The 27,984-nt window shown below is 41.6% G+C and overlaps 1 protein-coding gene across 8 annotated transcripts; it reads right to left on the minus strand.

The window, feature by feature from the left end:
• On the minus strand, positions 1–27,984 carry LOC124968632 (zinc finger protein 660). 8 transcript variants are annotated; one of them, XM_047531285.1, is made up of 7 exons: positions 27,818–27,984; positions 25,815–26,351; positions 21,407–21,557; positions 20,003–20,094; positions 19,566–19,689; positions 16,271–17,708; positions 1–1,493 (listed from the first exon to the last, which is right to left on the minus strand). In XM_047531285.1, exons 2-7 carry the CDS (start codon positions 26,235–26,237, stop codon positions 641–643), a joined length of 3,081 nt encoding a protein of 1,026 aa, XP_047387241.1. In that variant the 5' UTR covers positions 26,238–26,351; positions 27,818–27,984; the 3' UTR covers positions 1–640. The 8 variants fall into 8 exon arrangements, with proteins under 8 accessions (XP_047387241.1, XP_047387239.1, XP_047387238.1 ...); XM_047531278.1 differs by lacking the exon at positions 1–1,493 and having other exon boundaries at positions 16,224–17,708; positions 27,781–27,984; XM_047531279.1 differs by lacking the exons at positions 1–1,493; positions 27,818–27,984 and adding an exon at positions 27,135–27,215 and having other exon boundaries at positions 16,224–17,708.

Below are 27,984 nucleotides of genomic sequence, written 5' to 3' on the forward strand. Positions count from 1 at the left end.
CGCTAAGCCACTTAGGGCCTCACTTTGTTGCTGAGGCTGGCCTCAAACTTGTGATCCTCCTGCCTCAGCCTGCCAAGTCACTGGGATTATAGGCACATGCCACCATGCCCAGTTTTATCTTCCATTTTGTCCAAATCATTTCCCCATGACATTATTTTCTTTTCTTTTCTTTTTTTTTTTTTTTTTTTTTGGTACAGGGGATTGAACTCAGGGCACTTAATCACTGAGCCACATCCTCAGTCCTTTTTTGTATTTAGAGACAGAGTCTCACTGAGCTGTTTAGCGTCTTGCTAAATTAGTGAGGCTGGCTTTGAACTCATGATCCTCCTGCCTCAGCCTCCTAAGCCACTGGGATTACAGGCATGCGCCACTATGCACAGTTGACATCACATTTTCTTTAAAAATGTTTACAGTGGCTGCAGAACCATCATATAGATAGAGCATCATTCTTTTAACCCCATCCTACTGAAAATCGAGGTCTCTCTCTTGTACATTTATGTCTGATGCTGGCATAAATATCCCTTTTGTTAACCTTTGTCTATTATTATTTTCCATTTGGATTCTTACAAGTAGAATTAAAATTAATACTGAAAATTATTTCAAAGAAAGTAGCATTTTGCTATATTACTGACAATGTTATCTACAAGGTTTCTTTCTCTTCATTATGTTTTCTCTGATGTTGAATAAGCTGTGAGCTGTAACGATAGGCTCTCCCACACTCACTACATTTATAGGGTTTCTCTTTAGTGTGGGTTCTCAAATGTAGAATAACTTGAGAAGTCTGCCTGAAGGTTTTCCCACACTCATTACATTTATATGGTTTCTCTCCAGTGTGGACTCTCTGATGATCAATAAGGTTTCGATTAGAAGTAAATGCTTTCCCGCACTCATTACATTTGTAAGGTTTCTCTCTTCGATGAAGTCTCTGGTGTTCATTAAGGGTCTTCCTTAAGATGAAAGCTTTTCCACACTCATCACATTCATAGGGTTTCTCCCCTGTGTGAATTCTCTGATGGTCCATAATCTTCATATTAGAACCACACGTTTTCCCACACTCCTTGCACTTGTATATTTTTTTTCCTTTGTGCATTCTCTGGTGTTGAGTAAGGTTTGAACTGCGGCTAAAGGCTTTCCCACACTCAATACAAGTGTAGGGCTTCTCCCCAGTGTGAACTCTGTGATGTGAAATAAGCCCTGAACTCCGACTAAAAGCTTTCCCACACTCCTTACATTCATAGGTTTTCTCCCCGCTGTGGATTCCCTGGTGCCGAATGAGGTGTGACTTACCACTGAAAGATTTCCCACATTCACTACAAGTGTAAGGCTTCAGTCCAGTGTGGATTCTCCGATGAACCACAAGGTTGGAGCTATGACTGAAGGCTTTCCCACACTCCTTACATTTATAGGGTTTCTCTCCTGTGTGAATCCGCTCATGCACTGTAAGGTTGGCACTCTGACTAAAGGCTTTCCCACACTCTGTACATACATATTGTCTCTTTTCAGCCTGAACTCTGTCGTGTGTTGCTGGGTCATAGCATTGACCACCATCTTTTTCAGATTCTTGATCACTCACTTCTGTGAGTGTTTTACTGTCTTTAACTGTCAGATGTTTGAAGTTTCTCGTCTTTCTCCTCATTTTCTATTGCTTGGAACATTCCAACAGCCTTGTTAGTCTTCTCTTTCCCTTCAGAGGGGCTTTTGACATTCTGAATTCCTTGGTGACACCTCTGTGGAATTCTCTTGAGAGTACAACTTGATTCTGATTTTCCAGGAATGATGCTTTGGAATCAACACCTACTCAGTCCCAGTTTCAGCATCTGACGGGAGAAACAGAAATTGTGCATGTCACCTATTCTCTGTGTTAAGGACAACAAGATGTGGTAGATAGCAGATTATAGGGTCTTACCTGGAAGGGTGAGTAGGGTAAGTATTCAAAGGCAAAGGAATTGATAAAAAAAAAATGACAAAAGTTACACATAGAGACCAAGTTAAAGGGTTCTGGAAAATCATGGGCTCTTCTCAGCAATAAATACTATAAAATTTACCCTGGTTTCCTCTTGCTCCACTTCCAGAATTGGAGCCACCTAACTCCAAAAACAGGCTCAACTATAATCTGGTACCCAGAAAAAGTAAAATGAAAGATCCTTAGTTAAGTAACTGAAATGACTAATCGTCAGATCGATTTGGTTTTTAGTTCTTGCTGACATATTTCCTAAGTACTAGTGATATACTATTGTCATATAATAGGAACTTATTTTATCAGATAGCAACTGGGATTCTTTTTTGTTGTTGTTCTTTGTGGTATTGGGGATCAAGTGTTCTGACATTGGACCGCATCCCCAGCTCTTAGCAACTGGAATTCTGTCTTAGGATATAACTAAGATTTCATCTTTTGCTCTAGGTCCAGGTACTAGGACCCAACCTAGGTCTCTGGATTTAAGTCCTATTTTGATAAATGTTAATACATCCTTTCAATACTAAATCCTAGTCACATCACAGCCTACTTTGAAGGGGCTGATCTGCAGCTAGGCCCAGCAATTTATGCTATTTTTTTCTGTCTGCTTTTTACCATTTATCACATTGGCAGACTAAGTCTACTGGGTGAAGCCAAGAGGATAGGTTAGTTGCAAGTATGACAGAGGGACTCTAATAGGACCTTGCATGTAAAGAATCTAAGTATGGCAAAAGGGTGAGCGTAGGGGACAGGACAACAGAGAGGGCCTGAGATAAAAAACCACATATCAGAAACAAAAAGTAACTTCCCAACTGGCTTGATATGAAACTCTGGACATATTGGTAATCCTAGCAGACCTTGAATTTAGGGGATTCAAGTTATAAAAGAAAACTGAAAGGTGACTCCATGACATTAACACATGATTAATTTTTCTTTTATTATGTTTCTTTTCAGACTTGCCCATATGTATACTATTAAATATACAAAAGATATAGCTTTCATCCTATTTTTTTCACTTATTTCTTTTTTTAAAAATATTTTTCTTTAGTTTTAGATGGACACAATATCTTTATTTTTATTTATTTTTATGTGGTGCTGAGACTCGAACCCAGTGCCTCACATATGCCAGGCAAGTGCTCTGCCACTGAGCTATAACCCCAGCCCTTAACTTTATTTCTTAATTGAAAGGAAAATATTTTATATATTCATGGTATACAACATGATGTTTTATAAATGTATACAATGTGGAATGGTTAAGTCAATCTAATTAGCACAGCCACTACCTCACATACTTACCATTTTTTTTTGTTGTGAGAACATTTAAAATCTACTCTCAATGCATTTCAAGTATACAATACATTGGTATTAACTATAACTATCATATTGTCTAAAAGAGTTCCTGAATTTATTCTTCCTGGTTAACTGAAATTTTGTAACCTTTGACCAACATCTCTCCAACAACCCACACTTAGTTGTTTTTTGGGTTTGTTTGTTTTTTGTTTGTTTGGTATTGGGGATTGAACTCAGGGCACTTGACCATCCCCAGCCCTATTTTATGTAGAGACAGGATCTTAATGAGTTGCTTAACACCTCACTGCTGCTAAGGCTGACTTTGAAATTGCGATCCTCCTGCCCCAGCCTCCCGAGCCACTGGGATTACAGGTGTGTGCCACCACACCTGGCTTAATTGTTTATAAGTATTTTTCCACATTGCTATTTAATCTTCACATGATCATTTGATGGCTACATAATATACTACTAATAAAATTCATTATAATTTGTCTACCATTTTGCTAGTACTAGACATTTCTGTTGTCCCCTAAGGTTTATTTACATCATTAATAATGCTATCGTAATCTCATTAAACACATAAAGTTTTCTTCCTATTGAAATATATTGCTAGGATAAAAGTTCCACAAGTGAGTTAAAGAGTCAGAAGAAATGAAATTTTTTTGTAATACTACCAAGTCTTTTCAAAATCTTTTATCAATTTCTACTGTTTCATAGCTTTCTGATAAACCAAGTTACTCTCTAGACGGGGGATAATATACCCAATGGGGAATGCTCAAGACCAGCAAGAAGAGAATTGTCAAGGTTGGAGTTCATATCTCAGAAGTACAGGTGTCAATGACTTCGTACACAGGCACTTCCACGGACTAATGCCCAAGATAGGAAGGGTAGCCAGAGACAATGGGGTTACATGGGTTCTTGGCAGGATCCTGAGCTCACTCCCAATCTGCTGCTGCCACTTCTCCTAATCAGACAGGATGAAGCAAGTGGAGGAAACAGTGAGAAGCAGGGGACTGCAGAGTGGAGTGTGGAATAGCAAGTGAATCACCTCCAGAGTTTTCTCTGTGAGAAAGCTGATGGTTCTTTCCATTTTTTGTAATATCCTTTTTTTTTTTTTTGGCAGTACTGGGGATGGAACTCAGGGGCACTCTTACCACTAAACTACATCCCCAGCCCTTTTCATTTTGAGATAGGGTCTTGCTAAGTTGCTGAGAGTGGCCTTGAATTTGCCATCCCCCTGCCTCAGCCTCAGGAGTTGCTAGATTACAGGCATATGCTGTCCTACCCAGGTTCTTTTCCATTTCTAATCTTTTCTAAAACTTCTCTTTTCTTCATACATTTCTTAAATTAATAATTATTTAGCACCCTATTCTGTACATTTCACTGTTCTGAGTCTAACCCAGAGAAAATTTAAAGAAACATTGTTATGAACTGAATGTTTATGTGCCTTTAAAATTACTGTGTTGGAGCCCTGACCCCTGGTATGTGACCACATTTGGAGATTGGGCGTCTAAGGAGATAATTATGGTTAAATGAGATCATAAAGGGTAGGCCCTGATCCAAAAGGATCTGTGTCCTTATAAGAAAAAACACCACAGTGAGCTCTCACTGTCCCTGTACACAGACAAGCAAAGGCCATGTGAACACACAGCAATGAAGTGGCCATTCACAAACCAGGATGTGGCTTATCTCAGACCTCTAGCTTCCAGAACTATAACAAAATAAATTTCTGTTGTTAAAGCATTCAGTCTATGATATTTTGTTATGATGGCTGGATAAAATTAATACAAGCATGAACTATATCTACCTCGAAGAAGCTCACATTGGAGTAGTATAACAAAACAATAAGAAAGTAAATTACAAATTTACAAATTACCAAGTGGGAGAGGAGGGGAAGGGAAGAGCAATTATTGGGACTTGGAATGCTACAGGAAAGAACTCTAAAAGGCAGAACTTCAGTTGAGCTTCAGAAGGGAAGCAGTGTTTGTATTCTCAAAAGGAAGGTGGCTCGGGGTTAGTATACTCACAAATAAGTAGGAAATCACACTACAGCATAAGCTTCATGCTGGCAGGGATTCTGTTTTTTCACCATCGTATTTCCTAGCATCTAGAACAGTGAAAAGTACTTAGTCTGCACTCAAAATTCTTTTGTTGTTCAATGAACAAAATGAAGGAATGAAAGAATCGAGCTGCCTGAAGTGAATCCAGTCAGAACACTAAAATTATAAGACAAACAAATATGGATATAATTTGATGGTCAATGAGGAACAAGGTCTAAAGAAAAGAATGAAATCTACCCTTAATTTTCTTTCCTCACTCCATTCTACTTTTCTACCTTGCTATTCTCTTCTCGTGTTGCTCTCCTTCTCTTTCTCACTTGTCAATATAGTTTTTAAGGCTTACCATCCATTTCCCCTAAGTCCCATACTTTCTTCCTCTCTGCCACCTCTCAGAGCATTCATGTTTCAGCTTTATGACGTGGAAAGAAGAGGAGACAGGCAGCTGGGGTATTCCACAGGAAATAAACCCAGAGAAATAAAAAAGAAAGAGTCCAAGAGATACAGCCTAGGAATAGGGTGATTATATATCTTGGTTTTCCCAGCATGGTGCTAGTTTATACCTGCTACCCCAATATCATATTTAATAGTACCTCTCTTTAACTCACCAAAGTATCCCAGTTTGGATAATAAACTTTGTATCCTCTATCCAAAATGAAAATAGGAAAAGAATGTTCTAGGAAGATTAGCCCAGATGGATTAAAGGGGAAAAAGAAGAATGGAGGAAGAGAAATGAATTAGGAAAAATCTTTAGAAATGTGATATGGATGACCATTGCGGGGTAGGTCATCCTTTGTAGGTGCTCAATTAGTTTGTTGAATGAATGAATGATGAATGAGACAACAAGGAAGATAAAGACAGAGCAGAGAACAATGAAATCCAGCTATCCCAAGAAAGCACCCACATACCTCAGATTGGATACAGAGGATGACTGATGGAAACAATCCAAGGTCATCAGATCCACATCTGAGAATCAAGAATGGAAGGAAGTATTGCCAAGCAAGATGGGGACACGGGAAAACACTTTAGTCAAGGAGGAGAAATATGGCAGGAATACAAATTTGAGAATCATAAGACAGAAAACAAAGAAAGTCATGAAAATGTATAAGTTTATAAGCTAGGGCTTGGTTTAGAAGGGGCAGGTAGGGAAAAAGAAATGCACAGGATACACTCTGAGGAGGTCCAGAGTGCTTCTGCAGGACCTGAGGAGGGAGCAGGGTTAGATGGAAGATCAAGGAGGAAGAAAGTTGGATCAAAAGGAAACCTAACTATGGGCTGCCCTTCGCCCATTTGAGTAGAACACTCCCTCAGAAGTCCTGGAAGAACTCTCCAGGCATGAGAGAGGTGGGGCTTCACTAGAGAAGCAGGAAGAAGAGAAGACGAGGCTGTTGGGCCAGTATGATACTAGGGTTATTTAGGCAACTGTGCGCACAGGCCCAGTTTCAAGCAGCCAGCAAATGGATGAAGCCCAAAAAGACATAACAGATTTTCTCCCCACTAATCTCTGAGACTTGTATGTAAGTATTCTGATCCCAGGAAAACCATCCATCTCAAGCTGTGAGGCACTCACAAAAGGCAAAGGTCTAGTCCCACAAAGAGCAAGAGCAAGATATCTTTACCCAGGAATGCTGTATTCCTTTAATTCACCAGTGTCATCTGTCCCTCTGAGTACTGGTTGGTCCTTGGTCATTAATTGCAATGGAGTAAGGAATAAAAGGAAATACCTGAAAACATTAAAGAGACAGATGAGTAAAATATGAAAATTGAAAGGAAAAAACAAAAACAATAATAACAAGAAAATATAAAGGGACCACTTGACCTTAGGTAGAGATAGGCCTTTACTCAAGCATAAAACAAAATGTGAAACCTTAATGGAAAAGCTGATATATTTGAAATTTAAAAATTTCTATTGTTAAAACCCTGACTGTAACAAATGTGTAATATAAACTAGGATTTGCCTTATGCTAGAATTGCTCATGTATATGTCTGTGCCCCTGACATGTGTCTGTGCCCATGACATTAAGCACTAAGTCCCAAGAGGGCAGGGCTCATGATATTTGCCTGTGGGTACCACACAGCACCTGGCATAAAGAGGACTCAGTAAATACTGTTTAATTTACAATGTTCAACAAGTTCAAAATTCTATCCAATATCAAGAGTACATACAAGGATGGTGAGAAGTGAAGCCACTAATTACATCCTCTGCCTGTTGGTACTTTTGTGCTTCAGATTATCTGCTAAACACCACAACAGTATATTTGCATCCTTGTCAATCTATCTCAATATGGCCATCCAAGGGCCTGAATTCCCTTGGAAATTGACCAGTCCCACTAGTCACGGCTTCTTAGGATGTAATAGCTGGGAGGGACCTCCCAGGCTACTTGGCCTCATATGCCAACGGGGAAAAGCTGGAACTGAAATCCAAATTTCACAACAACAATATTTGAGTCCCACTTCATCGCCCTTTCCCATCATCACCAAATTCTGCTCTTTGGTCCCCTTTCCATGTCTTTGTTTTTTTCCCAATTTGAAAAATAGTCATCTGGAAACATTCCCTGTCATCCCAGGTCCCCACATCCTTTAGGAGGCAGGATTCCTGTCCCAAGACTAACTTCACAGTCTGGCTCTCACCTGCTTGGAAGAGAAGGGAAGGGCTCTCTCTTACTCCTTGTGCATAGCAGTTTCACTCCAAGGGGTCTGCCCAGCATAGATCCGGCTTGATCTTCTCCTGGGGTTCAGTGAAGAATTCCCAATGGGGTCCTGAATCATTGTAAACAGATATAAATGATGGAGTTCTCTGAGACCTCAACTCTCTATGGTTATCCAGGGCAGTGTCCTATTCTTGATTAACTTCCTTTCCTATGGTACTATGAGCAGGATGATCTTTCCCATATTAAAGATGAGGAAATGAGGCTTCCAAGGATTGAATGACTTGCCTAAGATCGTATGAACAGTGACAAGCCTGTGTCTGAAGGACACACTAACATATCATTCTAACATATCAAGGCCTGCTTCTCACCGGTTGATATCTAAAACCCTCCATATTTTCCAACTGCAAAATGTGTTCCAACTGGGAATTTCTTTGTAGTGTAACGATGAGACAGTTGATGAGAGGGGAACTTAGCTGAGTTAAATGTCTTTAAGGAGACCGAAGAAATAAAGTCTAAAAGGGACATTAAAGATCCCCCTCCCACGCATTACCCATTTCTTAGAATTATTAGGTATCAAAATGTTTTGTGTCTCCCCCTCCAGATGCTCAGGATCTGCTTCTAACCCTTTGTTTCATTTCTTCCCTCCCAGAACACAGCTCTGCCTTGTACACAACTGTATCCCCTAGCACGCTCCTGGGTCGGTGTTCAATAAATATTTGTTGAGTGAATAAACGAAAGGATGGCCTTGTGCAAACCCCTGACCTCCTCCCTAGGTCCAGTGAACTCATTGGTAATTGCCGGGAGCCCACTGGTGATCGAGGCCAAACACTCATGGGCTGTGGATTCTTCGGACAGCCCCAGCGGCCAACGGGCTGGGAGGGTACGGGATGACAGTTCTACCAGCGGCCCCGCTGCTCCGAGTGAGCAGCTGTGCGGAGTTAGAGACTAGACCCAAGACAAAGGGGCATCGCGGAACATGGGAAGACGGCCCACCACGAGCCCTCGGGTGCTGCGCGCAGCTCGGCTGCAAGCAGCCGCAGAGGATGCCTTGTTCCTGGTCTGTGCGCCCCACAAACTCCCAGAACGCGGTTCGCCCCTAGTCAGGCGCGGCGCACCCCTCACCGAAAGCGGCAGAAGCACACCTCAGAACACCGTGGCGAAGGAACTGCGTCAATGACTACCCACTAACGACCCTCCAACCCTCCGGCCCTTCTAGGCTCCAGGAGGCTTCCGCGTCTCTGTGGCCCCAGGCCGGAGTCCTCCCGGGCCGCGAAGCCCGCGGGGTCCGCGGGCACTACGGCTCCGCCTCCAGGCTAGGCTTTGCGCTACCATTGGCTGCGAGGACGGGAGGTCCTGGAGAGTCCTGCCCATGAGAGGAGAGCCTTGGAAAGGGTGGAACCCTGGGAGCAGCCGGGTTAGCGCGGGAAGAATAACCTGTCAAAGGCTCAGCCAGCTATGTTCTGGGACTGCCCCTCCCCGAAGTCGCGCCGACGGCCAACTCTGGCTGCCGAGCTGAGTTTGACTTTTCGTCCACAGATCACGTCTTTCAATCTCAAATCCAGGGTCAGCTATCGTTTATCGTCAGTATATAAAATATGTACTGGGAGCCTACCATGTCCCACAGCAGAACCATTCATGACAGTGCTGAAAAATTCACCTGGATATTTGCTTCTAGGTGAAGCCTTCAATTGAGAGTAAAATATATACATTGGACGACCATTTGGAATACAACCCAGTAGCCAGCGCATACAGTGTTCCACGGTAGAGAGAGCTACAGATAGTTTGTATTTAAGACAGAGGTGAAGGTGCTCTACCTACCCTTCCCTCAAGAAGCTATGTCTGTATTTGATAGCAAGTGCAACTTGCCACGTTCTCTGCATCTCCAGTTTTTAGACCAACTTTTTTTCCCTCTTACTGAGGGAATCATAAAGTGGTCACCACCAAATGTTCCTCAATAGAAATCAAGTGTGTTATTTTGCTAGGGTTGCCATAACAAACCACCACCAACCTTTGTGGTTTGCACAGAAATTGATTTTTAAAAGTCTTTCCAAAGAGAGTCAGTTTAGGAACACCAATTTATATTACTGCTAGATGAGGAGAAAAAAATTCTTTTCCTGATTACCCATTTTTTATATCATTAGGCCTCAAGATATGTTTTATGTTTTCCCCTCCAGATGCTCAGGCTCTGCTTCTAACCCTTCAAGTTTGTTTTATTTCTTCCCTCCCAGAATACAGCTCTGCCTTGTACAAAACTGTAACCCCAGGCTCTGGCACACTCCTGGGTAGGTGTTCAATAATATTTGTTGAATAAGCAAATGAACCAATGACCTTGTGCAAGACTCTGACCTCCTCTCCAGGTCCCAGTGAAGTCATTGGTAATAGCTGGGATCCCACTGGTGATTGGAGCCAAACACCCAGAGGCTGTGGTGTCCTTGGAGAGCCTCTGCAGCCCACAGATCTGTCACGGGTCCCCCTGCTCTGCACAATCATCTGTGGGGAATTAAGAGACAAGACCCAAGACAATGTGGCTCTCTTTGGGAAAGAGTTTCTAAAAGTAACTACAACTACCTCATTGTCCTGAGTCACTTTGTAAGGATAGATGCTGACAATGGATAGCCATATTAAATGCAGAGCATAAACTGGAATGAATACAATTACTGGTGGTTTTAAGGTTAGCACTGTAGTGGCCGCCACAATCACCTTCTCCACAAGTGGCCCCTGTAATAGGATACTCACATCTCAAACCTAGGGGCACTAGTGGCTCCTTTGTGAGCAGTCATCCTCTGATGGGGCCTGCCTACTTCTTGAGTTGGTGGCAGACCTTGGCATTGTCCACAAGGTGCTGGTTTTGCAGGAATGCAAAGTATTGGAATTTGGAAGTCATGGAGGCTTCCATCAAGATTTCAAAGGAAGGCCTGAGAGGCCAAGTAATGTGTGTCAGGGTCAGAATTTCTGCAAGGCAGCCCTTGAGAGGGCAATGTGCGAAGCTTAGAAAGTGATGACAAAGCTGCAATGAAGACTCCAAGAAGTTAGGGATGCCAGGAATATGGAATGTCTGCACAGGAAAGTTACAGGCAGAAAGTGGAGTTAGCCCAAGAGAGAAGTCATGTGGGATGCAACCAGCATGCCATAGGATGGGGCTGCCAACGTCTTCTGGAGCCCACATTCTGCCATCTTGTGCTCCTGGATACAAACGTGGATCTACAGCATTTAGTGTTTCCTCTGCTGGGATTCCATCCTGCTTTGATAAAATCCCTTCTTTTTATACCCCTATTCCTCCCTTCTGGAACAGGAATATTTAGTCTGTGCCATTGTTTATTGGAAGCACATAACGCTTTTATTTTTTGCAGTTCATGTTTTAATTTTGTCCAGACTTAACTAAATTGACTTTACAACTCATTAAATATAACATTTTAAAATATTACATTATGCGAAATACAAGATTGATAGTTTGTAAAACAAAAGGTGAATGGTGGGTATGTATGTATACACACATATATGTGTATATATGGCAATGACTTTGTGATGTTAATTTGGTTGTGTCTGTTCATGCATATGTGTATGTGTGTAGTGTGTGTATATATTTTGCAATGTAAAATGTATTTCTCATTAGTAGCGGTTTTGAGAAAATTTGGAAGATTTTTAGTATGCAGCTAACAAATCCTTAAAATACACATATTAAGCTTTCAGTAGTCTCTGAAAGCTTACTATTTTGAAGGTTCATTTTAGTTTTTACAAAGGCTCACAGCTAAGAGTTTGCCTTGAGTCTGAGTCTTGGAGATAGACTGAATGTGTTTTGTATTGTGAGATGGACAGGAGCCTTTGGGGGTTGGGGCAAAATGTTATGACTTGGATCTGGAATATCCTCCACAGTCTCATGTATTGAAGACTTGGTTCGCAATGTAGCAATGCTTAGAGGTGGGGCTTTGGGGGAAGTGACTGGACCATGAGGGCTCTGACCACTTGTTGATTAATCCATTCACAGCTGAACAGACCACAGGGGGACAGTGAAAACTGTAGATATGTGGAGCAAGTTCGGAAGTAGGGTTCTAGGAGCATGCCATTGGGGACTACAACTTGTCCTGAGGCACTTTCTCCCTCTCTCTCTCTCTCTCTCTCTCTCTCTCTCTCTCTCTATTTTCTGGCTGTCATAAGCTAAACAGCTTTTTTGTCACACCCTTCTGCCATGAGGTTCTGCCTCACCTCAGGCCCAAAGCAATATAGTTGGCCAACCACTGACTAAAACTCTAAGCCCAAATAAACCTTTCCTTCTTGTCAGACATTTTGGCTACAGCAACAAAAAACTAAAACATTGTTATAAAGATATCATTCATGTAAAAGACCGTGCGACCAGAAGGGAATGGGGGAAAGACTACTGGGTATCATCATAAAATGTCATTTGCACATTTTTCCCTAATTCTGGAGACTGGGCCACCTTTGGGCAGAGGATATTTTGGTTTTAATCAGTTGACAATTCTTAATCTGGCATCATGTCAGAAATACCCACAAGCCAGAAAAAAGGAGTAGATCATCAAACATTTGTCTCTGTTTTCATGCCAAGCATTTTTATACCTTAAAATGGAGTATGCAAAACTTACTCTACATGGTACCTTGTAAAAGTTATATATTATTATTAAAGCTCTCATCATTCACTAATGAGGAAAACAACAAATGTAATATGGGGCCAATGAAAACCTTCTGCAACTTGAGGCAGGAAAAGAACAAATGAAAAAAATACATTCAAGACAAAAATGGGGCTGGGGTTGTGGTTCAGTGGTAGAGTGCTTGCCTAGCACGTGTGAGGCACTGGGTTCGATTCTCAGCACCACATTAAAAAAATAAATAAAATGAAGGTATTGTGTTCATCTACAATAACAACAAAAATTTAAAAACAAAAGAAAAAATGAAATTCAAAATGGGACATGGGGGTACACTAGCCTTGGAAATGCTGACAGAGAAAAAACTGAAAGGAAACCAAAACAAAAAACACCATATATGAAAAAGGAATTCTAACCACATATATGGAAGAGAAGTATTTTATAAGTTACTAGCTACAAACTTGTGCCCAGGTTTCACATGATAGTAAACATGATGATGTGATATATATTAGCAAAATTTGCACAGAGCACAACCACTAGAACAAACTGAAAATATAATAATCACTATACTGTACACTGTGTGCCAAGCACTGTTTTTAGTCAGTCTCTTATACATATTAACTAATTTAAACTTTACAATCCTATGAAGCAGCTCCATTTTATAGATGGAGGAACTGAGACACAAGGAAGCAAAGTCATCTGCCCAGGGTCACACACCTAAAAAAGCAATGAAACCAGGATTTAAAAGCAGGATGCCATGAACAAAACCTGTGATCTTGACCACTATACTGCTACTTCCTAAATTCAATAAAAGAAACTTCCTAAATTCAATAAAAGAAACTTCCTAAGTTCAATAAAAATATCATAACCCAAAAATGAACTCTTTGATACTACAAAACGCTAAAAACATTACTTCTAACAGAAATAAGACATGGAATGCCTGTTATGCACTATTCAACATTTTGAAGTTCTTACTTATGCATAAGCAATAGATTGGAAAATGAGTTAATTGAGCATATTGTATACCTACAAAGCTAAGAAATAAAACTATGAGAACTGAAGACAATATACCCAAATATCTAGATCCAGATAACTTATATCGGCAATTTTATTTATATTGGCAAACTAATAGGGAGGTATGACTTTCAAATGCAGTCACTTCTGAGGCTTTTCCAGAAAGTCAGGGCATTCATTTCTAATTAACACTTACACCAGAATGGTGGTAGTGGGTAAATAAGGTTATGAATAGTGCTGATCCTCACCCTCCAGAGATTTAGTGTGAAAGAGGATAAACAGACAAGAACCAGAAGGTAAAATGGCAGTATCCAATAAGCAGGGTAGTTCTACTGATGATACATAGAACCAATAAGGTCAACACAAGGTGGAGGGCTGCCCATGTCCAGCCCATGGGGCTACCTAGTGGTACAGGGTCAGCTCTTCCTTTGGATCTAGGAGCTCCCAAAGTAATTCTCTGAAACACACACATTCCTATGTGCAGAACTCTTTCATAACTTTCAAAGGAAAATGGAAACAAATACCAAAAATACAGTTGAGGCACCCTTGCCCCTCTCAGATGCTCTGTGCTGGAAGCTCTGATTCCTTCTTGCACTTTTCTTTTTAATAAAATGCCTGCTTGCAAAAAAAAAAAAAAAATCAAACTATAAATTATATATTTCAAGTTGTAACCTGAATTTGGTAATTTTTAAGTCCCCTCCCACTGAGATATTCCCCCAGAATCACATCTAATTATTTTCTTAAGCATCACCTCTTCCTTTCTTCTCCAGTGTTAGACATATAATGCAGTTCACAAAACCTCCTCCTCAGGTCACATATCTGACATTGCCCCTCTAGCTTCCTCTGCCACTTCTGCCATACTGCCAGTACTCTCTGTTAAGAGGAAATCTGGAGGATGGAAAGAGAGATGGACACTAGAGGTGAAGGTCTTCTGGGACTGGGGCCCTACTGCAACAGTGGAAAATAAAGGATCTTAAAGTTCATGACTGGTGAATGACTATGGGATGTATAACTAGAGAGAAAAATTCTGAGATCTCCTGTTTCTTAAGTCTTTGGTGAATAAAAGGTGGCCTTAAAATTAACTGAATATACAGTTTTGATCTTTAAATTAAGATGACAGCTGTATGTAAACAGGACTGGTTGATAAGGAAAAAACTTATTCATTTGACTCTACCACAAAACTTATCACTGTAGATTCCAATCATCCAGGAATGCATCTGGCTGAATTCTCAATTATCTGTATTGTTCTTAACCTTTTTATTGAAGAAGTAGGATGTAGTCAACAAGTTCAGAGCTGCAGCCAGTGTGTAGGGCAACCTGTATCTCAGTGTGACATGATTGCCCAACCCAACACCTAGACACTCAGTCACACACACACACACATACATACACACACACCGTTTTCAGGCAGAAATATCAGTAATAAGATTTCTACAAACATATACAGAGATATCAATGAGATTTCTGTGCATGACAGCCCACAATAGGATGCCCTCTCACCAGTAGAAGCTTGTGGGGAGAGAAGAAACTGTGCATAACTCAATTCAGAGTCCAGGTTTAAAAATTACTTATTTATTTAATAGCTAATATATACAAACTATTGTCTATGTGTTGAAAGATATAGATATATGCCCAACCTCAAAGAGTCAAAAGTAAATTGGTAGCAAAGTAAACACTATGCATTGAACACATTTTCAAAGCAATTTAACAACAGTTGCACCTAATAGCACCAGTCATTCAAAGCACTGAGATCAAATCAACAGATGTTTAAGAGAAATAAATAAACAGGTGTAGAAAGTCCTTAAGAAATGAGATAGATTTGGGTCTTGGGACTGTGACTCAGTGACAGAGTACTTGCCTAGCACATGTGAGGCACTGGGTTCTATCCTTAGCACCACATACAAAAATAAGCAAATAAAGGCATGCTATCTATGAAAAAAAACTTTTTAAAAAGACAGCTTTTGAAGGTTATGAAAGAACTTGAGATTAGATAATAGGAAGAAAAAATGGTTTTCTAGTCAGAGAACGCAGGTGAAAGCTTAAATAGTACACAGGAGTCCACAGCCAAGAGGAAGAGAAGAATGAATCACAGCCTTGCAGAATGCCTTTGTGAAAAGGTGAAATGGGGGACATAGAATACAGATATTACCTCTGTCCTTGAGAAGCACAGTCTGACTGTGGGATGCATAACTAAAAAGTGAGTTAGACATAAAATATTTTTTATAAAAAATAAAGGAGTAGGGAAACCTACAAATAAATGAAATGCACAGTCCTTACTTTCTTAATAATGGAGAAGGACTGCAGTAAGTTATTCCCACTCCCAATTTAGTGACTCAATGGAAAACAGCAGACAATGGTCCACTTTAATGAGAGGTTTCAGGGGAGATCAGGGTGAAGATACTTCTTGTAAAGAAATCTTCAAGCTGGGCACAGTAGAGCATACCTGTAATTCTGGCTAATCAAAGGTTGAGGCAGGAGGATTGAAAGTTCAAAGTCAGCCTGGGAAACTTAGCACGACTGTCTCAAAATAAAAATTTTGTAAAATGGGCTGGGACAGAGGACAGTAGCAGAATGCCTGCCTAACATGTGCAAGGAATTAATATCAATCCCCAGTATCACAAAAAAAAAAAAAAAAAAAAAAAAAAAAAAAAACTTCACTGAAGTTCCTTGTCTCTGTCTCAGAGAACCATGCCTTATGAGGTTGACCGAGGCAGACCTGAGGGTCTCTCTCCTGTGTGAGTTCGCTGGTGGTGATTAAAAGTGGAACGCTGACTAAAAGCTTTCCCACACTCAACACATTCATAAGGTTTCTCTCCGGTGTGAACTCTCTGGTGCACAATAAGCTGTGAACTGTCACTAAAGGCTTTCCCACAATCATTGCATTTGTACGGCTTTTCCCCAGTATGGGTTCTCTGATGTACCATAAGGCTGGAACTGTAACTGAACACCTTCCCACACTCGTGACATTCATAGGGCTTCTCACCAGTGTGGATTCTCTGGTGTATAATGAGGTGAGAGTTTTGATTGAAGGATTTTCCACACTCGTTGCATTTATAGGGCTTTTCACCTGTGTGAAGCCTCTGGTGCCGAATAAGGCACTTACTCAGACTGAAAGCCTTACCACACTCACTACATTCAAAGGGTTTTTCTCCAGTATGAATTCGCTCATGGTCAATGAGTTGAGAATTCTGACTGAAGGCTTTCCCACATTCACCACATTTGTATGGTTTTTCCCCAGTGTGGAGGCTCTGGTGTCGAATAAGACATTTACTCCGACTAAAGGCCTTGCCACATTCATTACATTCATAAGGCTTCTCTCCAGTGTGGATCCTCTGATGGTCAGTAAGATTTCTGTTGGAACAGAAGGCTTTTCCACACTCATTACACTTGTAAGGTTTCTTACCAGTGTGAAGGACCTGATGTCGGATAAGACTTTTGCTCCGAATGAATGCTTCTCCACACTCATTGCATTCATAAGGTTTCTCCCCAGTATGGGTTCTCTGGTGATCAATGAGTTGAGAACTCTGAGTAAAAGCTTTTCCACATTCATTACATTTGTAGGGTTTCTCCCCATTATGGAGTCTCTGGTGTTGAATGAGATGGGAGCTGTGCCGATAGGTCTTCCCACACTCACTGCATTCATAGGGCTTTTCCCCAGTGTGGGTCCTGAGATGAACAATTAGCTGGGAGGTCTGCCTGAAGGTCTTACCACACTCATTACATTCATAGGGTTTCTCTCCAGTGTGGATTCTCTGGTGGCCAATAAGGTGTGAACTCCGATAGAACACTTTGCCACATTCATCACACTGAAAGAATTTCTGTCCCTTTGGGACTCCGTGATGTTCATCAGAACTGGGGGACAGATTTGGATGCCCCCCTACTTCCTTATAAGTCTCACATCTGTCTTTCGTGGAGTTTTTCTTATCCTCATCTGTTATTTCCAAGAAACTGATTTCCAGTCTGTTCCCCTCTTCATCTGAGGGCTGCCCTTCCAGTTTCCTCAAAGTGTCTTCACAGACTTCTCTAGTTTCTGGACCTACAGAAGCCAACCCAAAATGTCCCCTTGGTGACCTATCAGATGACACTGATTCTTTAGCAATGGCCTGCTTTACAGTGAATTCAGAACTCTCCATCCTGTTCTCGCCTGCCAATAGAAAAAAAAAAATAACCTTTATTCACTTCATGATTTGTTATGGAAACAGAACCAAGAGTCTAATATAGCGGGAAAAAAAAAGTCACCTTATGGTTAAGGAATAAAAGAACGCATTGAGAAAGGAGAGAAAATGGGAAATCTCTTTTTTTCCCTCAGGGATAGAAAAACAAAAGTGGAGGGGGGTGGAAAAAGAGATAACAGGACAGACAGATGTTGAGCCAGAACAGACAGAGGGACAGTCAGAAAGCAGGAGCCCAGGTGGCAAAGCATGGTGCACTCTTCCAGAAGTTACTATGATGCTGTCTCCTAGGTAAAATGACAAACTCTATATTCCTTCCCAACCATGACAACCCGAAAAGATGGTGGGAGAGAAAAAGCTGGCAAACACTTTTGAGTCAAATACAAGAGAAAGGGTAAAGACAGGAGTGAGCTGGTGAGAGATTATATTGTTAGGGTATGACTAGGAAAGTTTATAAAATGGAAAGTATCGTATGACAGGACAGTGACATGATGTGGATATGGGTTCAGAAATACTGCGGAACAGTGTTGAAGGGGACAGCAGAACTCAAAAGTGGATAGGCTGGCTCCCCATGTAGTGAACTGGTAGGAAAAAGTGTTGTACTCCCATAAAACCAAGAGTCATCAATAATTTCAAATATGAATTGAAATGTCTTTAGGATCTTGATTCTCTAGAATAAGGAAACTGAACATTTGAGTACTTGCCTAGAATTCTGGAACACAAAATCTGGGGAAAAGCACAATAGTGTAGGTTATCACTAAAAACCAGGTTGGTTCCCTTCAATCCTGTATTAGCGAAGGCCAGGCCTTAACACCGTTTAGCATATAGAAAATCAAAAGATTATTCTCATGTCCACCCTCAGTCAAGTTGGCTACTGTCGTAAGTTTGTCAGTCACAGCATCTGACCTTTCCTGGTCTTTGAAGAAAGGGAAGTTCATGCAACCACACTTTGTGTCAAGTGACCTGAACATCCCATGAGGCACCACAGGAAACTGGACGAAGGCCAGGCACTCGACCCCAGTGCAATTTGTGTATAGGTTAGTCATTAGCCTCTGCTGTGGTCTGGGCCAGAACCTACCAAAATACAGATATTTAATGGCTGTAGCAATTAGAACCCTCTCTAAGTAAATTCTGACCTGGAAGCTGGGAGAAATTACAGCAATTACAAGTGAGACCTAAGGCTGAAATGTGAATGGAGGCAAGTCAAACCATTTGAAGTCACAATAAGATGTATGAGGGGGCGCTGGGGATGTAGCTCAGTCAGTAGAGTGCTTCCTTGTAAGCACAAGGCCCTGGGTTCAATCCCCAGCACTGCATGCACACACAAAAAAGAATGTATGAGGGAATCCAAAACAGAATTGAGAAGGACCTATGATGGGGATAAAAGTTTCAGAGTAAATAAATGGGTAATAGTGGAGAAGCAGAGAGAAAACACACATACAGGGAGCTATTGTGTTATAGTTACACTGGAACACTGGTGTAAAATTCATTTGCTTGAGCTGCTGAGGCTCCTGGGCTGTTCTGGGTTGTGGCTCATTCTTTCTGAGACCCTGTTTCCTACATTCTGGTCCAGCTGGGGTTCTAATTCCTGTAAGCCTTAAAGCACAAAGCTCCTTACTTACCACAGACTGACTGACTCTCCCTTCCTTACAACTTAGAAAACCCAAACTAGCCACCACATAGCCATAAAACATGATGTAAAGGAAATGCTGATCTTTGTTAAAATTAGGTTCACTATACTTTGGAAACGTAAATGTTCAAAAGAAAAAGAATATAGCCAAGAAAATGTACAAAATGCAGACTCTAAGTTATGGGAAGAAAATCATTACCCAATGAGTTCATGCTGTTGTAATTTTCCAGCATTGTGTTGTGGTACAGGGCTCTCTGATTGACGGCAGGGCCTTTCCACTTCCTTGTACAGTCCACAGACAGGTCCTCATGTATTGCAGTCTCCTGGAATAATAAGATTCTACTGCTCAGGAACAGCCCCAGCCTGAAGCGCAGAGTCATCAGGGTGTAGATGTCATAGGGTACTGGTTCTTGGTGGGCAAAGGGGTAGGGGAGAGGAGTTTGGATGACTCATTGAAAAGGCCAGTCCAGAGCAAGACAAAGTTCATTAGCTATGAGTAGGAACCCAGATCCAGTGGAACCAGTTAGGCAAGAGTCATAGTAGCTGTCTTTTATTTGGCAGAGCCTTACAGATAAGCTCCAGACATTCTTGGGCCAAAGGCACAGGAATCTGGGTAAAAGAGAAAGTCACACTCACCTGGGCCTTGACCCTTTGAAGCACAGTGGCCACTGCTTGATGTCCTGAGTTCCCCACTAAAGAAAGAGCTGGAATTACAGATCCAAGTTGAGCTGAGGGAGGAAAGAAAGCTTTGAGTGGGCCGAGCCCAGCCCTCAGCTCCAGAACTATATTCCCAAGGAGAGGATTCAAGAGAACCCAGGCAGCTCCCCATACATTGACTCTTGGTCCTCCTCCTAAAGCTTTATTCCAAGTGTGCTGTGACTGTTCCCTAGAGGGCACAGTGGGAAGTCCCTGGTCATACTAAGAACTGGGTGTTCCTCCTAGTCTGTATTCTCCTCCATCTGTCTGTGGGAAGCTGTTTCTGACCATGTTCTCTCTGCCACGGCTCTCCTATCTCCACCCAAGCCTAATTTCCCCTCAGGTCCCTGGTCCCTGATGTCCAGGTGTCTCTTCCTCTTCCTGCGATGTCATTATGGACACTCTTGGAAGCCCAGGCCACAGCTTCCATCTTTGTTCTGTCCATGAACTCCTGGGCTCTCATAACTCTCACTTCTCCTTTCAGACTCCTATCACAGCTCTGTATTGGACATTTCATTTCAGTGTCTGAAGACAACTTAAATATTTTTTTCTAAAATGCAGTCTTACCACATTCCTTTCTTGATTTCCCACATTCTGTCTGTAAGTCCTTCATTAAGAAAAAGCATATTATTCTCCCATCCATGGATTTGTCCATCAGCACGTGTCCCCGATCTATCCTTTTCCATGTTACTGACCATGTTCGAGTAGTTATTTGCATATTTTACTGCACTAGTCCTCTATTGAGGCTCCATATCATTCAATCCACAATGCTCCCATATGGCTGAGAACTATTTCTTTTACCCTCCGCCCAATCGTGCTAGCTTCAATGTCAAAATTCCTATACAAGCAGGGCTTTGATTCCCAAATATAGCTCTCCCTGATTCCACCTCAATGACTGCTCAAGGAATCTCCAGCTTGATGTCTTTGCCTAAATCCTCAGCAAATAGTCTGTCACTTTCCTCTTGCCTTCACTGCTTGTTTGTGAGAGGATCAAATGCCTGAGAACAGGTATCACTCATATGCATCTTATGAGGTTGCCTTTTCTTAGACATTTGACTGACTTCTTGCTACATACATAACAACTCTTTAAAAATGGTGATAGAGTACTTTATTTCTTTGGTTTCTCCACAGTGTATTTCCTATGATATGTGCTTGGAAAAACTTGCTAAATGCACAAATGATTAGAGAATAAGTAAAAGGAACAGATAAGGTCATTAAGGAAGGAGGCCAGTTAGCAGGGCAATGCAGGATTCCAGTAGGTGTGAGATGTAAAGATGAAGGAAAGGAGACTCCAGAGGAAAGATGGAAAGTGTAACTTGAGATCAGAGTTGGGGATATGAGTACCGAAATGCCCATTGGGGAGGTGGTGTGCCCCTGGGTCATGAGGAGGCTCCAGGTGGGCTCCAGGGGCTGAACCCCCATTGAGAGGTGAGGTAGGAGATTCCTCTGTTGTCTCCTCCATATGTACTTCCTGTTCCTGTGCTGGGGCTGAAACCTAGAGATAAGGAAATACAATTGGGTTCAAAAGAGCATCCTTGAAGATACAGAACCCAAAACCTCCATGAAGCCCCCTGTGGGAAGAAACTCAGGGAAAGAAAAGTCCAAGTGTCCTTCTGGCAGCACCAATAAAGCCTACTAGCAAAATCTAAAGCCTGCAATCCTACTTGCCATCCCTCTGTTGACCCTCTTAGTAAGAGCTTGAGGAACAGATTCTATAACTATTTCCACTCTGTATTAAGTCTTCAGACACAAATTTGCTTACAAAAAACCATCCAGAAATGGAAGCCAGAGTAGCAATTCTACGTTCTCTAGGGCCTTAGACTACATAAGTGAACAATCAGAAGTACAGAAGAAGTAAAAGATAACAGGTATGTGACACCTGATTATGCACGACTAGCTACTGAAACTGACAGATGAAACAATTTCCCAGAACAATGGTCAACAAACCTTAAGGAAGCTTTTCCAACTTCTCTCAAAGTGTCTCCTCTTCAGAGAAGTCTTCCCTGAACACATTAACAAAGCAGGGATAGTCATTCTCTCTTAAATTACCCATTTATACTTTCCAGATATAAGCATTACTCTTTATCTTATTTATATCCCTACTGTCTATTTTGACCACTGGAATTTAAGTTTTGTGAGGCCAAGAACTTTGTCTACCTTGATCACTAGCTCCTAAAGCAATGCTTGGCCCAACACTGGTGTTTAGTTAATATTTTCTGATGGAATGAATTCCCCTTGACATTTTGCTAAGGGTCTTTAGGGCTACCTGCAAACTCAACTTTTAATATGTTCTACCTCTTGCCAATGATATTAAAAAGTTAAATAAGATCAGATAACATTCATCTTTAGAGCTCTTGAAAACCCCTCAGAACATAAGCATTTTATTTCTAACCTTTGCTAGATGCTAAACCAGCTCCTCACAACCTCATGGTTACTAATTTCAGCAGTACTTGCTGCAGAAAACTCAAGACATTACATTTAAAAAAGTACATTTATGGGCTGGAGTTGTGGCTCTGTGGTAGAGTGCTTGCCTGGCATGTGTGAGGCACTGGGTTCGATTCTCAGCACCACATATGAAGGCCAGCCTCAGCAACTCAGTGAAACCCTGTCTCAAAATAAAAAAATAAAAAGGAAAAAAAAAAAAAAAAAGACACAACTCAACTCAAAAAACAAGGAGCAGGGCTGAGAAGGTAGTTCAGTGGTTAAGTGCCCCTGGTTTGACCCCCAGTACTGTAAAATAAATTTAAAAAAGTAAAAAGCACTTGCACTGGCATGTATGTGACACAGTAGGAGATGAAAATAACTTTTTTAATAAGCCATGACAGATTAGCTGCTTGGTAACATCTACTGAGATGTCACGGGACTTATTCCTTTAATGTATCTCATCAGTGTAGTGGTAGGACCAGGACACTCCTTGGGGTCTGTGGTTCCCAAGTTTTTCACTGGAATATTCTTACAAACAAGATTCACAGTTCTTCAACACAGTAGCTGTGGGTATGGGCAGATGACAGAACTTACTGCACTGTGTTAACACAACCTTGTGATTTGCTGACAATTAAATTCTAGTACATGTCCAATTTATTATCAGAGATGTATTGATTTTCTTTCCTTGAAGGCATGCAAATCTCATTTAAATTTTCATTCTAAATTGGTATTCTATAGCAAGACACTAGAGAAGATGTAGTGGTTTAGAACCTAGGGAGGCAGAAAACCTTGAACCCAACACTTGGTGTTAGGTGTTAATTGGCAGTAACAACACTTTGGCTAAAACTAATATTTACTAGGTGTTTAATTTGGATAAATCAATCAATCTCTCTGGGCTTACTTCACTTGTCAAATGGAGATAATTACTGCTAAAACACCAATTTTGTAAGGCTCCTAGGAGCTGATATAAGATACAAGATACAAGCCAGGTGCACTGGTGCATACCTGTAATCCCAGGGGCTTGGGAGGCTGAGACATGATTGAGATTTCAAAGTCAGCCTCAGTAAAAGTGAGGCGCTAAGCAACTTAGTGAGACCCTGTCTCTAAATCAAATACAAAATACAAAATAGAGTTGGGGATGTGGCTCAGTGACCAAGTGTAGCTGAGTTCAATACCCAGTATCCCCTTCCCCAAAAAACATATAAGATACAAAAACATTTTGTTAATTGTATGATTCTGCTGCCCCACAGGGATTACTTTCTAACCATCTCCAACCCCCAAGTACACATGTCCATGCTCTTCCTCAAGCAATAAACTGACTTGCTCCTGATGAAAAGAATGGCTCTGATTTGCCCTGAACTTCCCTAATCTCCTCCTGGCAAACTACCCTAGAAAAGTGTGTTGATTCATTTAGTCATTCTATAAACATTTTCTGAACCCCTGCTAGGAAAGACAGTTTTGCCTTCATGAGTTCATGTCAGAAAATGTAACAGACCAATGACCCCATGTTTAGGCTGGAGCCATGAGTGTTTTGTTGCCTTACCTGTCAACCTGAGCTATGATTTGGTCACCTTTTTCTGAGTCTCCTTGGACAAAACACAGACTTTTAATGAAGGGAGCATTCACTTCTGCTTAAGCAAAACAAGGTAAAAAATAAGGAAAATTTCCCTCTATTTTTCTCACTAAATGGCACTCTAAACACTTCTTCAGTTACCTATCATTGCCATTGCTGGGGCTACCTGTTCTACAGGCCCTTGTGATGGCTGATTTATTCATGTGTGCTTATGTGTTTATACAAAGGAAAAAACAGTTCTCAAAAATGCAATCAAATATACATGACTGGACAACACCTCGTCTCAGGATGCCAATTGACTGGAATGATTATATACACATATTTATAGGTAAATAATCATTTTTTAAAAACACTGAATAAAATGGCATGCTGGGTATTGGGGAAATTTTATATAGTAGTTTAAAAATTTTTTAAATTTTTTGTAATTTATAAAAGTACAAAGAAGCAATGTAGAAGGGACAAAGAGGAGCAACTGGAAATGCAATAGGAGGAACTAACTTTTCTATGGTGTCATATATCAGCTTGGCAATTCACCAAGCACTAATCCAGGTGTTGCGGTGAAGTACCTAGCAGATTTGATTAAAGTTCACACTCAGTTTACTTTAAATAAGGGAGATTACCCTAGATGATGGATGAATGGGCTTGACTCTCTGTTTCAAGGCCTTAAAAGCAGAGCTGAGGGTTTCATGAAGAAAATTTCTGCCTGGGCACTGCAGCTTCAGCCTGTACCAGAGTTCCAGCTTGCCTTTCTTGATGACCTCCCTGTGAATTTCAGACTTACCTTGCCAACCACAATCACATTAGCCACTTTCTAGCAATAAATCTCTTCACAGACACACAAATATTTACTTGTTCTGCGGTTCTGGCTGAACCCTGACTGATATACATAGTTACAGACCTATTTAGCTCTGTAGTCCTACATGTCCGATTTTCCAATGTATCTCATACTGCTGACTTTTTCCAGCTTTTCCTCTGGTTCAAGCTACCTTGGCCTTAAATTTGAGAGAACCCCAGGAAATAAGAGAAAATTGAAATTGGAATTAAAGAGGTAAAAAGACCTCAGGTAGGCCAGGTGCAATGGTGCACACCTATAATTCCAGTTATTTAGGAAGCTAAGGCAGAAGAATCCCAAGTTTGAGGCCAGCCAAGACAACTTAGTGATACACTGTCTCAAAAATTAAAATTTAAAAAGTGCTAGGGATGTAGCTCAGTGGTAGGGTGCCTAACATGCATGAGGTCCTCAATTTAATCACTGGCACTGAAGAAAAAAGTCCCCAGTTGGGCTTGGAAAGGTAGAAAAAGGAACAAGTAATCAGGAGACCCAGAAATGTCATCTCTCAGAAAGGACCTAAGAGGCACGAAAAAGGGGAATTGACTTTGAGAAGTCCACAAAACTAATGAGAACTTCTCAAATAAGGGCTCATATTATTGGCTTATACAAAGGCCTCTTTCTCCTCCACCCCCATATTCTACCACTGTGCAGATCCCCTGCCTGCCAAGAGTACTGTGTAGATTCCCAGGCTGTAGCCAGACTTATAGCATAGTATTTCACAATGTCATTCAGGGCTTAGCAGGGATTTGCATTTTTGTTTATGGATTGGAGCATAAAATTATTTCCCCTCTCTCCAAGGAATAGGTTTGGAAATCCTAAAGGCAAATCAGCTTAGAGCCTAAGGAACAGAGGATGCCAATTCCCCAAGCTAACTCAAGTACTAGAGAATGGTTCCAAATGCTATTCTAGACTCCACTGTTTACCTCTTCTGGTACACTGAGGTGTCTCTGGAAATCCTCCACCACAGCCACAGCCTCCTCACCACTTTCAGGGTGATGGAGCTGCACCCAGGTTTGGAGTTCCACAGGCAGGATGCTCAAGAACTGTTCCAGCACCAGTAGCTCCAGGATCTGCTCCTTGGTGTGGACCTCTGGCATCAGCCACCAGCGACAGAGCTCCCTGAGCCTGCTTAGTGCCTCCTGAGGCCCAGACATCTCATGGTAACACAACTGCCTAAAGTGCAGTCGAAAGATTTCACAGACAGGAGGGTGGTTCTTTGGGAGACTGCAGCTCTGTCCCCTGGTCTGGTTCCCTGGCTCCTGCTTCACAGTCAGGTGCCCCTCCTGCTTCTGGAAAACAGAGTTCCTGGGGATGAGACCTAAAGTTCCCCTGCCTTCTGTGGTCATTATGATTCCAAAGCGAAACTTGTTCCAGTTGCAAGTGGTCCAATTAAAATAATAGTCCACAGTTCAGATGTCAGGAGCTATTTTTCAGGGTTGGGGAAGGAGGTGGAGTGTCACCTATGGAAACATCAAGAAAGAAATCAGAATTCTCAGGGTATTTAATTCCAGGATGATGACACATCTCCAGCAGAGCTGGGGGGCGGGGCACAAGATGCAATCTCTTTTAAGCATCTCTCCAAGTGACTTCCCTTACTAAACTTTCAGTAGTTCCCATCATCTACAAGATAAAACCCCAATGTCTATGCTTAGCATTCACAGCTCTTAGCAGCCTAGCCAACCCCCTGTCCTTTCCCCATGTGCCCAGACTAGAAAAGCAGCAATAGTCTCCAAGGTAGGATACACAAGATATCCCAAAGGGTGCAAAAAATAAAAAATAAAAAATAAACACTAAGATGTAATTTAACTCCTCTTTTAATGAACGTTTTATAATATGTATTGACATTTGTATAGTAGTACACACCTTTAATTTGTGAATAAGTCTGTTAGGAGTCCATGCTAAAACTCGTCTACTGATGGAGGTGCACACTAAAGTTTGAGACTAACACTGTGGAGACACAAGTAGAAGGCACACACACTTTCCCTCTTTGGATTTGTTTTCCTTTTCTCAATTTCTGACAAATTCTTACTAATGTATCCAGACCCAGAACAAATACCATTTTCTTATTAAGGCTTTCTTGATCCCCCCCGACCCCCTGTATAGGAAGGCAGCTGGCAGCTCCCTTGCTGTACCTCTCATTGTGATACTGTATTTTAACTGTTCTATGCACAACTCACCACTCATGACCTCCAAACTGCTGGATGTGGAGTCAGAAAATTCCAGACCATTTCTAGTCAACTCACCTTCCCTGCAAAGCCTTCCTGATCTTTCCAGCTTCCCACAGGACGTTTTTCACTCAAACCTCTGCCAGACCATTTCTTAACCCTGTAATTGTAGTTTACATGGTTCTCCCCTCAACCACCACCACTTCCTGGAAGGACTTAACTGGGAGGACTCAAAAGGGCAGGGCAGGCTTCTAGTCATCTTTGTACATGTATGTATACAATGTCACACAGTGGGGCAAATTTGGTAAACCAAAGAATGTGGCTCATTTAGCTGATACTTAAGTTTGGGGGAAATGTTTATCCAGTTTATAAACTGTAAAATGCTATTTGAAAATCAGCACCTAGGGGATATCTAGGGTATGCATGTTCTGCTTCCAAATCACCATGCTCCCGAATCCCTGAGTAAGCAATTTTTCTCTGGACCTCAAATTCCTCAAAAAGACAAAGACAGACTTCTCTGTGAACTCTACTGAGATCCCACACAGGTAGGAAGTGCAGGTCATTTTCCTACTTCCCTTACTGTTCCGAATGCTCTGCAGCGCATCTCAAATTGGGCTTTTGCGTTTCCAAGTCACAATTCACGTTTGAAATTCCAAGCCTGGGTCGGACCCTTTCTGACGCTCCTCATCGTCTCCCGGTGCAAGGCTGGGCACACAGTACCTACATTTCGGGTTAAACCAGGCTTCTGCAGCGCCGCTCACCTGGCCACGTCTGCCCGGCTCATCGCTGTGCCGGTTCCAAGCCAGATACGGCTGTCTGGTCAGAGCACTCGGACAAAGAGGCGCCTCCGGAGCGCCACAGGGACCACGCCGCCCCAGGCTCCGGTTGCGGCAGATCGGGGCTGTGGACACCGTCGGCCGAGACTCCC

The sequence above is a fragment of the Sciurus carolinensis genome, chromosome 17 (assembly GCF_902686445.1).
Source record: "Sciurus carolinensis chromosome 17, mSciCar1.2, whole genome shotgun sequence".
Taxonomy (NCBI): domain Eukaryota; kingdom Metazoa; phylum Chordata; class Mammalia; order Rodentia; family Sciuridae; genus Sciurus; species Sciurus carolinensis.